A 16,033-nucleotide genomic window follows, 5' to 3' on the forward strand; every position below is an offset into this window, starting at 1 on the left:
TCCTCTACTAATAGGCATTTAGATTGGTCCTGTTTATTTTTGGTTTTACTATTACAAACACTGTTGGGACAGGTCAATAGCTTTCAACATATTTTCAGAAGACCTCAGGACACCCCCAAATATTAGGAATCTCTGACAATCTGATGGGGGAAAGTTGAATTGCTATCACTTCGTAGACCTGTTTTTGCATTTGAGCATTCCCAAGTCTTGGAGGAAGCCATCTTTATTTAGGCTCTAAAGTAGCTTCATAGGTACTTCTACATCTCAGTTCAAATTTCCTATAACAAAGGTCTGCATCTACTTGGGACACTAAAAGCAACCTTACTTTCTTGTTGTTGCTGAAAAGCCCTATAATTAGAAAATGATACTGCCCAAATCATTCTATTGCCAAGAAATGTTATGCTAAGGTGCTGTCCGCATCAAATGCTGGTTATGACAATTAATCACTAAGAGACTTGTGTTATGGTATCCTAATTTTTTATTTGTTTTCTGTCATGTTTAAGGACTAACAGGCTAGATTTCTTGGGGGTATCTCTTTCCCCTTGGTTTCTACCTCCTTAGTTTACTGAAGGTCAGAGAGCTTTTTGGCATGACTTTTACTTTTCCCACTTACTCCGTGTGTGATATCATCCAGAACCCAAACTTTGTGATATGCAAAATCCCAAAACAAGGAAATTAAAGCCCAGACCCTTATTACTCATAATGGGCAATGTTCTTGGGTTCAAATTATCCCACTCTGGCACTACTGGGTAAAATTAACTAAGATAGATTATTTTTAAATCAACCTTGCCTTCCCTCCCAAGTATGTGAAATAATGAAGCATGATACAGATGCCTGGATTCAGAAATTTCAAATTAGAAATATGTTATGCAATTGCTTGTGAAAGAGCATAAAATTAACAGATCGGGTTCATTACACACAAGGCGGTGTATAATTCATCTGTGATTTCCCAGTGATTGCCACCATGTTTGATAAGGATTCTGCATATTAAACACGTATGCTATCACCTCTTCTCCAACTACTGTTGCCTCTTCCACTTTGGGGTTCAAAGCTCTCCAACTAGTTGCGTTCTCTGATAAAATCACTCATACTTGTAAAGTTGGAGCCAGAGGCCTCAGCACCCACGGGTGTCACATATTTGAGTACCAACACCATAATCTACAGAGAACACCAACGGCACCCACCTTTGAGCCAGGACTTGGGAGTGTGGAGTGTTGCCCAAACCTGCCTGTCCTGCTTCCGACTCTGCACCAGAGAGGGGGCTACATGTCTCAGAAGCGACAGGAAGCTGAGCAGTTCACTGCTGACCCGTGTGGTCCCAGGGGGTACAGAGAGGGCCTCCCCAGGACATAGCTCTGGCGACAAAGTTTCTATACAGTTATGACAGGCTGGATAATCAGGCTACATGGAAATTATTCTACTACCACCTAAATATGATAAATATGCTTACCAAGGAAAAGGAATTCTAAAATAGGTGGGAAAATACCGAGCCCCACTTGTACATTTGCCCCATAATTACAACTACAGAAAAATGGTGTGCATTTGGATAGGCTGGAAGGAAACCCAAAGACATGAAAGTAATTACTGTTAGGGTAGCAGTATCATGGTTGAGTTCTTCTAAATTTATTCCTTAGGATCTTTTGAAGTTGATATAATAATGAATCAAAAATAAATGACCTTCCATCTCCAAGCAGCTTTTTTGAAGGAAAGAAAGAAATGGTCATGTCTAGACTCTAAGGAAATAGACCCTAATCCACCACTACAGTTTGGTGAGGAAAACTTTTTTAGATTGGGATCAGAAAACCTGGGATCTTGGCACCAGCTCAGCCAAATCCTCTCTCTAAGGCTTCAGAAGTCATTTAACCGAAATCTTTTTTTAAGATTTTATTTTTTCCAGTCATCTCTACACCCAACATGCAGCTCATACTCACAACCTCGAGATCAAGGGTCTCATGCTCCACCTACTGAGCCAACCAGATGCCCCTAGGGTAGAATTCTTAAACACTCTCCTTGGCCTTCTACAATGTGGTACATTTTACTTTTTACATGTAGCATATCATCATAAAGTCCCATGAATGAACTTTGACCAAACATATCAGAACTCAGAACATGGGAGAGAATCATGTGCCCTCCTTCCAAGCAGTTCTTCTGTTTATTCCTGGAAAGAGCCACCTCCTCTCTGTCCTCCAAAGCCTGTTCTATATGATATTTCACATCTTCGGTAAGGCCCATATTTTTCTCCTTTGAGGCAGAATGTAACTTCCAGAAACAGCTGAGGGCCTTGTATGAAGTCTGGTGAGTAAGATGGGTGATAAGGCTGAACACTAGTATTTTAGGTCAGAAAGGGAGTAAGAAAAAAAGAGTTTCTTAAACAGCCATTCATTAATGCTTTGTAGGGGTGCCTGGGTGGCTCAGTGGGTTAAGCCTCTGCTTTTGGCTCAGGTCATGATCTCAGGGTCCTGGGATGGAGCCCTGCATCGGGCTCTCTGCTCAGCGGGGAACCTGCTTCCTCCTCTCTCTCTCTCTGCCTGCCTCTCTGCCTACTTGTGATCTCTGTCAAATAAATAAATAAGATCTTAAAAAAAGAAAGAAAGAAAGAAAGAAATGCCTTGTACATTAATGATACTATTCCCTGGTGGCAACTCAAAAGGGAAGGCTGACTTCACTGGGTGGTACAGTCCCAGGTTCCATAAAGCCAATAATTCTATTTTGGGGAGCACTCTTGACTAGTTCTGCTTCCCTCAAGTGTGGCTGTCATAAAGATAGGTAAAATAAAAAAAAAAAAGAAAACACAACAACTTTGCTAGGGTGCTCCAAAACCTTTTGTCTCTGCCAAAATAAATTGTGAGGTTGAAATTCAAAACACAATTTATTTACCATTATTACAGAATGTGCTTGTAAGGCCAAGATGTTTATTTTTAATACCTTTGGCATTTAACCTTTAACCCCTTATTGCTCTGTAAATATTAAATCCCAGTGAGGTAAAAAAAAATAATAATAATAAAAATATTAAAAACTCATCATCATTTTAATCACATACTGATGAAAACATAATTGCTGCTTCTTTGTAAAAAAAAAAATTGGCAGATGACTCATGCTTGAAAAAATCATGACTGTACAAAATTTCTACATATTCCATAATGAAGCTCATAAAACTCTGCATTTGTATATAGGTTCAAAAAGAAGCTGATGAAGAAAGCTTTCACAAGTTCTTTCCAAGTAATGAGACTCAATCCTTTCTCATTAGGAAATGCAAAGTACTGCATGTTCTCTCTTTTATTTAGTCTCACATAAGCTCATGACATTAACACTGAGTACAGGAGCGAAAAGACGTATTCCAAGTCATATTTACCAAAATGCTCATTATCTAGCCCCAAGGAGAACCCCTGAGACAGACCTCAAATTCATGACATTCAGCTGTAGAAAGGAGTAATAACAGAGGTCCAGCATGCTGGAAAGGGCAAGGAGGCATTTTCACCCAAAGCTGGGGGTGATGGGTTAAGAAAGAGAAATTCAATTTACAGCCTCACCACTCACACAACTTACATACCTACACTGGTGTTTAGATAGCTCTGAATCTGGATGCAGATTTTCCCTGTTGATAGCTTGGAGGTTCCATGTGCTGAAAACACCAGGCAACTCCCTCTCTTAAAGGAAACCCAGTGGGAAGGTGTGGATGTATTAATAAAACACCATTACTGGTATAGAGCCAAAGTTTAGACGGTCTTGCTGGTGGGTGAATGGAAGGAAGCATGTGGTTCTCAGGGATACCATTCTGAGATTTACAATAGAGTGGCTGCTAACAGCTGACCTGCAGGTGTTCGGCCTCTCAGCAATGGCCAGAACACTTGAAAAATTAGCAAGTCCAGCAGAACAATTTGGATTTCCAGCTTCCCTTGAAATATATAATATGGCCAATCTAACCATAACTGGTAGACATAACTAACCATGACCTAAGGTCAAGTAATGATGCCTTTTTTTAGAGGAGCATATTTGCTCTCTAGGGGCCAGCCTCATCCCGACAAAAATTGTATCCTGTAGATATTTGTGTTTGCAACCACTCACAACACTGAAATCCCTAGCAAGAGTGTGGGGGTGTGGGGGAGGCGGCCTTCACCTTCCCCAACTATCTGCTTCCTCCACTTCTTATCCCTCTCCATCTGAGGATCCGCTGGCTTTCCCTTCATGTGTCGCACCAATCAAACTTCTCCCATGAGGCTGGCCAACTCACATTGGCCCCTAGGTAATGTCGTGAACTCTAGCTCTTTCCCTAACCCCACCGCGTCCATCAGTACTTTTGGGGGGATGCCTGGTTGGTTCTGATCAAAAGAGCAACTCATGATCTCAGGCTTATAAATTTCAGCCCGGTGTTGGGTGTAGAGATTACTTAAAAATAAAATCTTAAAAAAAAAAACAAAACACAAAAAACTTCTCTGTACTTCAACCCAATTTTTTGTTTTGTTTTGGTTTTGTATTCTGTCGTTTTGGCCCGGAAACTATTAGCAAATCTGATAAACTAATCAATGGGAATGGACTAGGTTACCTTCCCAGAAAACATATTTGAAATCGATTCCAGACTTTCTAAATACATGCCCTGCCTTCACCCAAAGGAACTTAACTACCTTGCAGTCAGCTATCTGACAGATTTCTAAGTTCCTAGGTCTATTCCTGTGTACTTTTTATGAGTAACATGTGCAATTCACTCCCAAGTACTACATAAGTGAGGAAAAAGGAATGTGACCTGACCACAGTCTGAAGGAATGGCCAATTCAGACTTACTTAAATATTTTAGTATATTTAACTTCAGAGAAGCCCTATGAATAATAATTTCTGCATCCAAAGTATATGGCAGAGCTACAGACATGGGCTCTAGCTTATTAGACCATTCAAACCGTCATGGCCACAAAGCAGAACTTCCCTTGTAAATGATAAAGCCATACGCGACAAAGGAAATCTTAGTAGGGTGTGATTATTAATTAAAGACAAAGGAGGGGCGCCTGGGTGGCTCAGTGGGTTAAAGCCTCTGCCTTCGGCTCAGGTCATGATCCCAGGGTCCTGGGATCGAGCGCCGGATCAGGCTCTCTGCCTGCTTCCCCTCCTTCTCTCTCTGCCTGCCTCTCTGCCTGCTTGTGATCTCTGTCTGTCAAATAAATAAATAAAAATCTTAAAAAAAAAAAAAAGACAAAGGAGACTGCTGTACCCTCCTAACCAAGGTACACTGAATTATAAAGGCAGGCAGAGACTTTTTTTTTTTTTTTCAGTTCTTCAAGGTACAAATTTATATTGCCGGGTAGTGTTGTTGCTTCTCCAAAGATGGAGAAAAGTGGTCCAAAGTGAACTTTTAGGAAAGAGACAGGAGGTGAACTATAAGCTGGATATTGTGCTCATGAGTCAGAAAATGACAATATTCCTTATGAGTCACAATTGAATGAGTCTTGGGAGGGCCGTGGGGACAAGTGAAGAGTCTTCCTCATGTGCCACCAGACTTCCTAAAAGATCACACACACAAACCCGCAAACAACAGTACAGGTGCTCTCCCTACAGCCCTGTCAAGGGCCTGAGGAATTCTATTCTCCATGCTAAGCCTCAGCCACACCCACGGAAGGCAATGCCCCTTCTCTTCCTGTTCTGAGCATCTGAAGGATGCAGCTGGGCAGACCCAGACAGATGTGAAACACAAAATGCAGCCTCATCTGGCTTGAAAGCATCTTATATAAACAGTAAACAGTATAACTGAGGTTTCTGTTTAAGATGGGTGATGCTCTCTTCTCAGACAACCTCACATAGCTAATGAACAATCTCTCAAGCCAGGGAAGAAGCGATTCATTTCATTTTTGCCATGCTACTCTACATCTAGTAGATGGAGCGATGGCAAATCTCCGATTTCAGGACAGCAGCTGTTTCAACTTTTTTCTGATGCGATGATAGTCGCCTGGCTGCCCGCAAAGGGGCCATCTGCACTGTTGGCAGGGAACCCATCAATAGGTAAGTCACACCCTGTCCTCCCATAGACACATTACACAAGTCTGGCAACAAGTCTCTTCCTTCCAACATGCCTCCTCTGCACCCATTTGATCAACCACCTTCAAAAGCAATGCAGCCGAACTGAGCATGGAGATTCCGAGGTCTCCAGAAAAGGCATTATAGACTACTTTGGTAGTGTGTCCAGCAAGAAAAATGAATTAACTAAGGGAAAGTTAATTTTCTCAAGGTAGCTCTCAAGTATTTGAATTCAGTTAAGTTTCTTGAAGCTCTTGACATAAACACATTGATTTTTTTTTTTTTTAAGAAATATTGACCCACGGAAAATAATGATAGCAATTCCAAAGTACCAGGACTATCACATTGCTCAGATTCAAGCGGCCAATTAGGTAGTGGCCCAATTCGGGCGCTCCTCCACCCAACCACACACTGAGTGTAAGTAAATGATTCTCTCCCAGGGGTTCCAAAAATAATGTATGTTAGACTGACTTCTTAAAACCTGAAACTTAAGGAGCACATTTTATTTACAGATAAAGTGTCTTCTTAGGGAGGAGCAGAAGTGACACAATTTTGGACTACATAAAAAGAAAAAGCTTGTGTCAAAGATGCCCTTTTAAAGACTTTCGTTTTTAAGCATTCTTTTGAATAAACAGCATTGGGTCTAGAGCTGCTTTTGAGTTTCGACCGTACGTTCGCATGGGCCTTTGCTACATTTCTCAGGCTGGTCATGCAGGGCAGATTTTTTTAAAATTGATGTTGTACTAGTTATCGTTTTTGACTTAACTCCACATTCACAATCATTAAAACGGAACAAAACAAACCAGAAGGGGATCAGGCCATCTACCCAAGCAGGGTTCTTTGAAAAGGAGCAAGTGTGGAAACTATGAAGCCTTGTAGTAGAACTTTTTTTTCTTTCTTTCTCGGATGGACTGTCCATCTCTTCAAAACCGAGTCCTTGCTTTTGTGCTTCGGGAAGAAACGTACACCCCACCGAGACCCGGGGGGGGGATGCGGCTCAGGTTAATGGGGGCGGAGTTAGGCTCTCGGGGGCGGGGAGAGGAAAAGTCAGAAGCCAGTCGGAGAAAAAGTCAGCCACTTGCCTCTATTCCCAAAGTGCCAAAGGAAAAAGAACAAAACACTCGACTTCCTCCCGGGCGACCGGTTCGCGGTACACCAAGAAGCGCCAGTCACCTCGCCCTCGGGGAAGGGGTGGGGGCGGGGGGTGGGGGTGTTTACTCGGCCTCTCGGGCGCAGAGACCCAACGGGCCCGCGCCCAGCGAAGTCCAGGCCGGCGAGGCTGCCGGCTGCGTCACTTTCGCTCTCCGCCGCCCGCCCAGCTCCAGGTGCTCGTCCTACCTGGCGCCCCCGCCGCTCTTTGTGCGGCCCGCTCCGCCCCCGCCAGCGTGCGGCAGCCAGGCGGGACAGCTGCGGGCGGCGCAGGGGGCGGAGAGGCGGGGAGGCGGGGAGGCAGCCGGCGCGCGTGCCAGCCCGCGGGGAGGAGAGCGCGGGGCGCGCAGGGGAGGGGGCGCGGCGAGCCGGCGGCCGCGCCGCAGAGCCACGATCCGGGCCGCCGCGGGCGGGAACGCAGGGGCACGGGCGCTGCCCACCCGCCCCGCAGGAAGAGAGGGGTCCCCTCCGAGGGCCGCGCCCCCGAGCTCAGAGCTGCCCACGCGCTGGCTTCCGACAGCTGGCAGCCATAGCAACCCGGCCACAAAAAGTTTCGCGGCGTCCAGAGAGACTTGAAAGAAAGTTTTCCTTGGCCCCCTCGCTCTCTCTCCCCCCGCCAGGGTTTACGGAAGCGGCGGGCAGAGCTCGCGACGTGCCGACTCCCGCGTCCACCTTCTCCACCCCTGGCCTGGGCTGCGCGCCCAAGGTGGGTACCCCGCGCCGGCGCTTCCTGCCCCATCCCAGGGTCAGGCGTCCCGGGACGCCGCGCGACCAACTCACCATGGTGACTCGCGCCGCGGTCCCTCCTCTGCCCGGTCCGGCTGCCGGGGAGCTGGGGCTGGATCGCAGACTCCTGGGCGAACTTCAAAAGTTGGTCCCCTTCGCCAAAAACAGGCTCTCGACACCCAAGCACTCACAGGAGCCAATGGGAACCCTGGGGGGACTCCATCCAGGCGGGATCGGCGGCGCTAGGTGAAGGGCGAGAAGGAGGCGACTTAGCAGACGGGGCACATCCTGCCAAAGGCAGGGGTCCACTCGGACCAGGCGCTCGCAACCCGCGTAGGTGAGCCCGATGCTCTCCGCGCGTCTGCCTGGCTGCCCAGGCTCGCTTCTTCTTTCTTCAGCCACTTACTCTGTACTCCTCCGGCAGAGCCTCGGTTCGGGCTGGGCAATCTGTCCATAAATGGAGAATTCACCTCAGGCCTGACCAATCAGGGTTTGTTTTCACAGCGTCACTCCTCAGGGAAACCGTGGTAGCCAACAAGCTTGGAGCTGCTGGAGTTTCCAAAGACCTCTGGATCCTGTAGTCCTCCACGCTAGCTTCCAAAGGAGCGCCGCTGACCCGGCTCGCTCCCGGGTGCAAGACCTCAACCGTGCAAAACCCTCCGTGAAAGTGAGTAAGACTCTCTCTCTCTCTCTCTTTTTTTTTTAAACGCGAAAATTACGGTAGGTGTGGCTTCCAAGCCGAAGTGGTATGATTTTCCCATAACTTTTTTTTTTAAAGAAGGAAATATTTTATCAGCATAAAAGATCAGAGTCGTGGCTGCAGCCCAAAGGAAATCCTTTTTCTTTCCAATGTCTGGATTGTGAGGAAAGTCAAAAATATCATTTCCCCTACCCCTCCTTTTACCTGAATTTCCTTGGAAAACAAAGGAAGGATTTTTTTTTCTTTTTTTTCCCCCCTCTGTCTCTCTCTTGGGGACTTTTGAATGGTGAAAAAGTTGCACTGCAGTGAACAGAGAGACAGGAGAAAGATAAGTGAGGGAAAAAGCACCCGCCCATCTCAGTCAACCCTATCTGTTGAGAATGATTAGCTGTACAACCATACCTGCAAAGGCAAATTATTCCAGAATATGGAGTTTCAAGGCATCGAGTGGGCAGTGAGGAGGACATTGGAGGTGGGGGAAGAATCCTGAAATAAGGTAGAGAGTGCGGTCTTATTGTTTTAAGCGTTCAAAAGGTAATCTTGGTGGGTTACAACATGACTGTCCTCCCAGGATCTGTGGTAGGTAAGAAATGAAAATTTCTGGCTTAGAGAAAGTATGAAGCATTATGATTTATTGTGATTTACTTTATGAACTTTGGTGGTAGGTCTTCACTTGATCTAGGATCCTAGAGTTGGTATGGATGTTAAAAACCATCTTGCCTGGAATGGCTAAACAGAATGTGGTATGTCCATACAATGGAATACTATTCAGCCTTTAAAAAGGAAGGAAGTGCTGACGCGGGCCACAACATGGACTAAACCTTGGAAACATTATGTTAAGTGAAAGAAACCAAGCACACAGACCACATATTATATGAGTCCATTTACCTAAGAGTAAAGAATAGGAAAATCTATATCTATAAGTAAATCTAAGGGGAAAGTAAATTAGTGATTGCCAGGGGCTGGGAGGAGAGGAGGATGGGAGAAATTACTAATGGGTATGCGTTTTCTTACTGGGGTGATGAAAATATTCTGGAATTAGTGGTGATGGTTGCACAACTTCGTGAATATACTGAAAGACACTGAATTATACCTTATAGAAGGGTATGCAAATTTTATCTCCATTTTAAAGTTGAAAGAAAATCATGTTGACTACATTCTTAAATTCTTGTAGTAATCATCCATGCTGTGAGGCAATAGATATGATTGAATGCCTACTATAGATCAGCACAGCAACCATGAGCACAGTGGTTTCTTCCCTTGCCAAGATTACAATTTGGGAAGGAGCAAGACAGAAGATAGTTATATTTATTTTTTTTAAGATTTTATTTATTTATTTGAGAGAGAACAAAAGCAAAAGAGATCACAGAGGGGAGGGAGAAACAGATTCACCACTGAGCAGAGAGCCTAACACGGGCCTCGATCCTGGGACCCTAAGATTATGACCGGAGCCAAAGGTGGACGCTTAACGAACTGAACTACCCAGGAGCCCCAGAAGATAATATTAAAACAATAAATAATTATAGGAAAGGTACAAATATAATGAAAAGCAACAGTGGTTTTGTGCAAGGAACTTCCGTACTAGGAGCTACATTTTGGGTTAGGGAATTCATCTGGCACCGACCTAGTACAAACTGGACAGGAAACAGCAAAACATCTATTGAGCACTCACTCTGTACTAGGTACTGGGAAGGTACAAACAGCCAGGACCCACCAAATTCCCAGGGAAACTGATTCCACATTTCAGGGGCACGCCAGAATATGATCAGGTATCTTAGGAACTAATGAACAGAGGTTACCAAAAGGAATATTGGAGCTTACCAATTATACAAGAAGCACTGCTTAGGTGGGAAATGACATATTGCCTAAGCCAGCATCCCATCCACAGTCAACCCTGATGAGTAATCGGATTGACATGGGCTTCAAGGGAGACAGGCAAAGATGTGGTTGTTTTCCCAGTAAAGCAGGGGTACAATGAGACACTGAAAAATCTTTTAAGAATCCATCAACAATTTATCAGTCTTGGATTGATCTAAAACTTTCTTGATACTAAATGCCATTTGTATTAACATTTGAGATCTTTTTTTAAATGCTTGCTTTTTTTTTCTTTTTCTTTTTTTAAAGTAGGCTCCATACCCAACATGGAGCCAAACACAGAGCTTGAACTCACATCAACACCTGACCTGAGATCAAGAGTCCAACACTTAACTGACTGAGCCGCCCAGACACCCCTAAATGCTTACTTTTATTTGTCCTAATAATCTTGTTCCAGTTTTCAGAGGTAATTCTAGTAGGTGGGACTCTGATGAAGATATATGCATGTGTTCATTTTTCATGATTTTGTAATAGAATTCTTTTCCAGATTGAAATATAAATGTATATATTAATTTGTATAGTGGAGTGCCTGTGTAGCTCAGCCGGTTAAGCAGCTGAGTCCTCAGGTGTTGATCTCAGAGTTGTGAGTTCAAGCCCCACGTTGGGCTCCATGCTGGGCATGGAACCAAGTTAAAAAAAGAAATTGTGTGTCTAAGCAGTACTTGGGTTATAAGATTTAGTGGCACATAAAAGTGAATTTGAAGTCTGGCTTTGTCACTTAACTAGCTGTGAGGTAGTAATCTTTCTGCACTTCAGTTCCCTTATCTATAAAATAGATTGATGTGCATATGAAATGAAATATGTATAAAGATGGCCAACGAATATTGGTTCCTTTCTCCTGCCACCTGCCATGTATTCTAGGTTAAGGATCCAGATGTGGGTTCATGTAGGATCAGACACATTGCTACCCTCTGAAGTATATGCCAAATCTTGGGGGCTTCTGTGTATGCCCTTTCCATCAGGGAGAGTTAATAGCTTTCATCAAATTCTCAAAGATGCTGGAACTGTCAAAATATTATTAAGACCCATAGCTCTTGATCACGTTAGTTATGCCTTCCTGGATCTTTGTCTTTGTGTTTTTCTTGAAATATAGGGATTAGAACTGAATCTGATATCGTAAGGGCAGAGCTTGGATTCTCAAAGCAGAACCCATAATTCACACTTTGAACGTAGAATATAGAGTATGAGCATGTGATAGAGACCCTCATTTCACAAAGAATCTGTTCAAGCCCTTCCCGCTCCTTCCTCATCTTAGGAAGATAAATTGTCAGTTTTATGCCCTGGTCTACCTGGGAGAGTCCTAGTTTATGCCTTTATCTCAGTGAAATAATTAATGGAACCCCTCTTGCATTCCCAAAATGGCCTGATAATTTGAATGATAGATTATGATCACCCTAAGTTTTTGGCAAAATTGCAACCCCCCCCCAAAAATTCTTGCTTTATAAAGCCTTTCCAATTTTCTTGATTTACACCTATTTTTAAGAGAACTCATCAATATATTACCCAATATTCTTTGTTATTCGAGCTCATAGTAACAATGAAATGAAAACAACTTTTAAAATTGTAAAACTCATTATAGACACATGATGGAGCTAGTCAGATGAGACTTTACACATACGTGGGCATGATTTAAAATGCAGTTTTATCTGGGCTTGAATGAAAAGGAATGAAGAAAAAAATCCAAATGGAGACAAAACACAATTTGGTATGAATCTAGCAGTGAAAAGAATCACTGCTTATACATTTTGGAAAACAATTAGTCAGAAGATAAAATAAGGCAATGAAACTAGTTTCCATGTCAGTACTGTAAGAGAACATCAGAATGCATTCACAACAATGCAATTAAAGAAAAATTTGTTCACAGGAAAATTAGGCCAGAAATCTTTACCAAAGCACCAGTGAAAGAGATGCTTATGTCACATCAATGTGGGATGTCCTGGGCCATCACTGTTTCTGCCGTAATAGGCATTTGTTAGGTTCAATAGGTATCAGCTATCAGCTAAGTGCTTACTCTGTAATATCTTATCTAATCTTCCATACAACCCTATTGACTTCATTTGCAATTAAGAAACTAAGCTGAGCATTTGCAACATGGGCCAGACAGACCAGTTCCCATAAAGAAGAATGGCAAGGTGAAAGGCTGTTCCGCCACCACCAAGGTGACCAGAGAATACACCCACACACCATCATTGTTCACAAGTGCATCCGTGGAGTGGGTGTCAAGTGGGTATTCAGAGAGATCCAGGAATTTGCCACGAGGGAAGTGGGGACTTTAGATGGGTGCATTGATACCAAACGCAACAAAGCTCTGAGGGCCAACAGCATAAGGACTATCTCATCCCATATCTGCACGCTGTTGTCCAGAAAATGTAATGACACTGAAGACCCACCAGACAAACTCAGGTTTCCTGTGTACCTGTCACCACTTTCAAAAATCTACAAAAAAACCAAAAAACTACAGACAGATGATGTGGATGAGAACTAACTGCTGATTACAAATAAAGTTATTAAACTGCAAAAAAAAAAAAAAAGAAAGAAAAGAAAGAAAGAAAACCAAGAAACCAATTGAGTTTGAAGTAACTTGCCCAAGCTATTGCTCAGCTTTTCTGCATCAAATCTATATATTAGCCTGACTCCAAAGGCCCCAACTCTTACCCTATAAGCAGTAAGTCTGTAGTAGGAATGTCCTACTACAAATTTTAGAAGAAATTTTCCCTGATGTAGGCCCAACATGAATAGGAACCCATTTATTAAAACACTGGGAGCCTCTCCAAACAGGGGCTCCTGGAAAAATTCTTGCTCTTTTTTAATGGGACCTAAAAATCACATTTGTATTAAAAATTACATTTGCATAGAGACTTTAACTCAATTTTAAACATCTTTGTTGGGGTGTCTGGGTGGCTCAGTCGTTAAGCATCTGTCTTCATCTCGGGTTATGATCCCAGGGTCCTGGGCTCGAGTCCCACATCAGGCTCCCTGCTCAGCGGGAACCCTGCTTTCCCTCTCCAACTCCCTCTGCTTGTGTTCCCTCTCTCCTTTTATCTCTCTCTGTCAAATAAATAAATAAAATCTTTAAAAATAATAATAAAAAAATAAATCTTTGCTCTTTTCCTAATATGTTAATTGATTTGTACAAAGGATAGTGCAGAGAATTTCAATGGTTGGGTAACATAATGTGATGCTACTTCTGATTAATATTAAAAAAGTTTTGTGGGGCGCCTGGCTGGATCAGTAGGAAGAGCTTGTGACTCTTAATCTCACAGTTGTGAGCTGGAGCTTTATGTTGAGGGTAGAGATTACTTAAATTAGCAAAACTTTAAAAAAAAGTTTTTCAGGGCATCTGGGTGTCTCAGTCGGATAAGCAACTGCCTTAAGCTCAGGTCATAATCCTGGGGTCCTGGGATCAAGTCCCATGTGGGGCTCTCTGCTCGGAGGGGAGTCGCTTCGCCCTCTGCCTCTGCCTCCCTGCTTGTGCGCTGGCGCTCTCTCTCACTCTCTCTCTCTCTCCCTCTGTGTCAAATAAATGAATAAAATCTTAAGAAAAGAAGTCTTACTGTAATGTAACAATTACTTTACTGAAATAAAAGAATGATTTTTACAAAATAAAGGAGCAGAAAATATTTAAACATATGTTTAAATTAACAGCTTATTATGGGCACCTGAGTGGCTTAGTTGGTTAAGTGTCCAGCTTGGTACTGGCCCAGGTCTCGATCTCGGGGTCTTGAGCTCAGGGTTCTGAGTTAAAGCCCCTCAGGGAAAAAAAAAATTAGTAAACAGCTTATTAAATGCATTTTTGTTATTATATTTTCTCTGATTTAAGCCAATATTTTCTTTTTCTCTTTCTTCTAATTTCAATTTGACTGTTACATTCAGAATACAAACTCTGGACCTCCTCCAGATTTAAAAATGATTTGATAATGAGTAATACTAGTTATGATGTTCCATGACCTATCAAGGAGTGAGGTATTTCACAGAAGTGAGCTTTGCAGATAACTGAATCCCCTGGATCAACTTCATGTCCACACCCTGGGGTTCTTTCTTCTTTCTCTTTTCTGTCAATTATAGTCATCTTTAGTCTTTACTCAAACAAGGAAGGCATGTATAAATAAATATATGTATTTTAAAAATATGTAAAAAAAATAACAACTGCATGAACCTTGCCTTTTTAAGGAACCAAAACTTTTTTTAACTTGAAGGAAATTTTTTCTGTAGTAAACCGCATGCTTCACTGCCTTCTGAAAATATGCTGAATGTCAAGCAGCTTGTGCCTGAAGACTCAAGGTCATCACTATAAATATCAATTTTCACACAGGGTTGTACTGAGCGGAGGTCCTTGGGGACGACTGAATGGAGCAACTGTTTGTCAGTAAACTTCGTGGCCTGTACCACCATACATGTGCCGTTCTTTCTTGTTTTGTCTTTTTACCCCCTTCCATCTTTCCTTCCTCCCTCCCTCCATCTCTCTCTCTCTCTCTCTCTCCCTCCCTCCCAGCGGGAGGGAGGGAGGGAGAAGCAGGCTCCCCACTGAGCAGGGAGTCTGAGGCTGGGCTCCATCCCAGGAACGGGGGATCATGACCTGAGCCCAAGGCAGATGCTTCACTGACTGTTACCTCTGTTGTGTGGTTCTTGATTTTGTTTTTAAGTTTATATCCTCCAAGGGTCAGAGACTTTTTTCTCCTGCTATCTGCTGTTCTAATTTAGTCTCTTTAGGAACAAGGAGGTGAAAAAAAGCACAAGGGTTGCTTCATGAGAAAAATGTTTTAACAGTACATATGTCCAGGAGCCCAGGGGAAACAGAACACAAAGGAAGGTGGACCTGTGCAGCTCTGTGTCCTCTGGCTTCCTAGCTTCTCTGAGTGGATGAGTGTCCTTCTGTCTCTTCCAGCTTCTCCCACTTTAAGCAAGTCCCTCATGGTGGCTCCTCCTCCCATAAGTTCGGCTTGCAAAGTATCCTGAGATTGTCATAGGCCTGACTCAGGCCCCCAAATGATCTCTCAGCATTGCTACCCGCAGCTCACTGGGAACCCTCCTCTTGGTCTCTTGATTCAAGTTCTAGAGACAGAAAGGGGAGGGAGAGAAAGAAGGAGAGACTCTGACTCACACAGCTCAAACCACACCACCAGGGTCACAGGTCCTTGATAAGCCTATGCAAGGTGTTGCTGGGGTCAGGTGTCTGCACAGTCACATTCCAAGCAAATGTTGTCACTGGGGTGGTGTCCTAAAGCTACTACCCCATTATGTAAAGATGGTGAATGGGGACAGAGTCTCTGAGGAAGGGACATGATGGGTACTCCAAATTGGGGGGCGTGCCACAGTTTGCCTCCTGCCACCAATCGGCCACCTTAACCTACACAGGGTTATCTTGGGGAGGCCGTGAGGGCTGTTCCATTCACCTCTTCAACAGAACAAACTGCATGGGTTTTGTAGCAGTCAGCATCATTTCAACTCCTCATCCTGCACCTATAAATGTTTTTACATAGTCAAGATGTGACACCTGTTTTGCCTTTATTATCACACACCTGTAACTGTTTCTAGATACTGTAAATATTTGTGCATTCACAGAGTTGTGTGTGTGAATGTGTA

The 16,033-nt window shown here is 43.5% G+C and overlaps 1 protein-coding gene across 1 annotated transcript in view; it reads right to left on the bottom strand.

The window, feature by feature from the left end:
• The window catches only part of MYO1E (myosin IE), a 195,724-nt gene extending 187,252 nt beyond the window's left edge, over positions 1–8,472 (bottom strand). The window contains exon 1 of the mRNA XM_047738442.1: positions 7,930–8,472. Coding sequence (XP_047594398.1) covers positions 7,930–7,932 — 3 coding nt within the window. The 5' untranslated portion in view covers positions 7,933–8,472. The remainder of the gene's footprint in view (positions 1–7,929) is intronic.
• Positions 8,473–16,033: the final 7,561 nt, after the last annotated feature.

The sequence above is a fragment of the Lutra lutra genome, chromosome 7 (genome assembly GCF_902655055.1).
Source record: "Lutra lutra chromosome 7, mLutLut1.2, whole genome shotgun sequence".
Taxonomy (NCBI): Eukaryota; Metazoa; Chordata; class Mammalia; order Carnivora; family Mustelidae; genus Lutra; species Lutra lutra.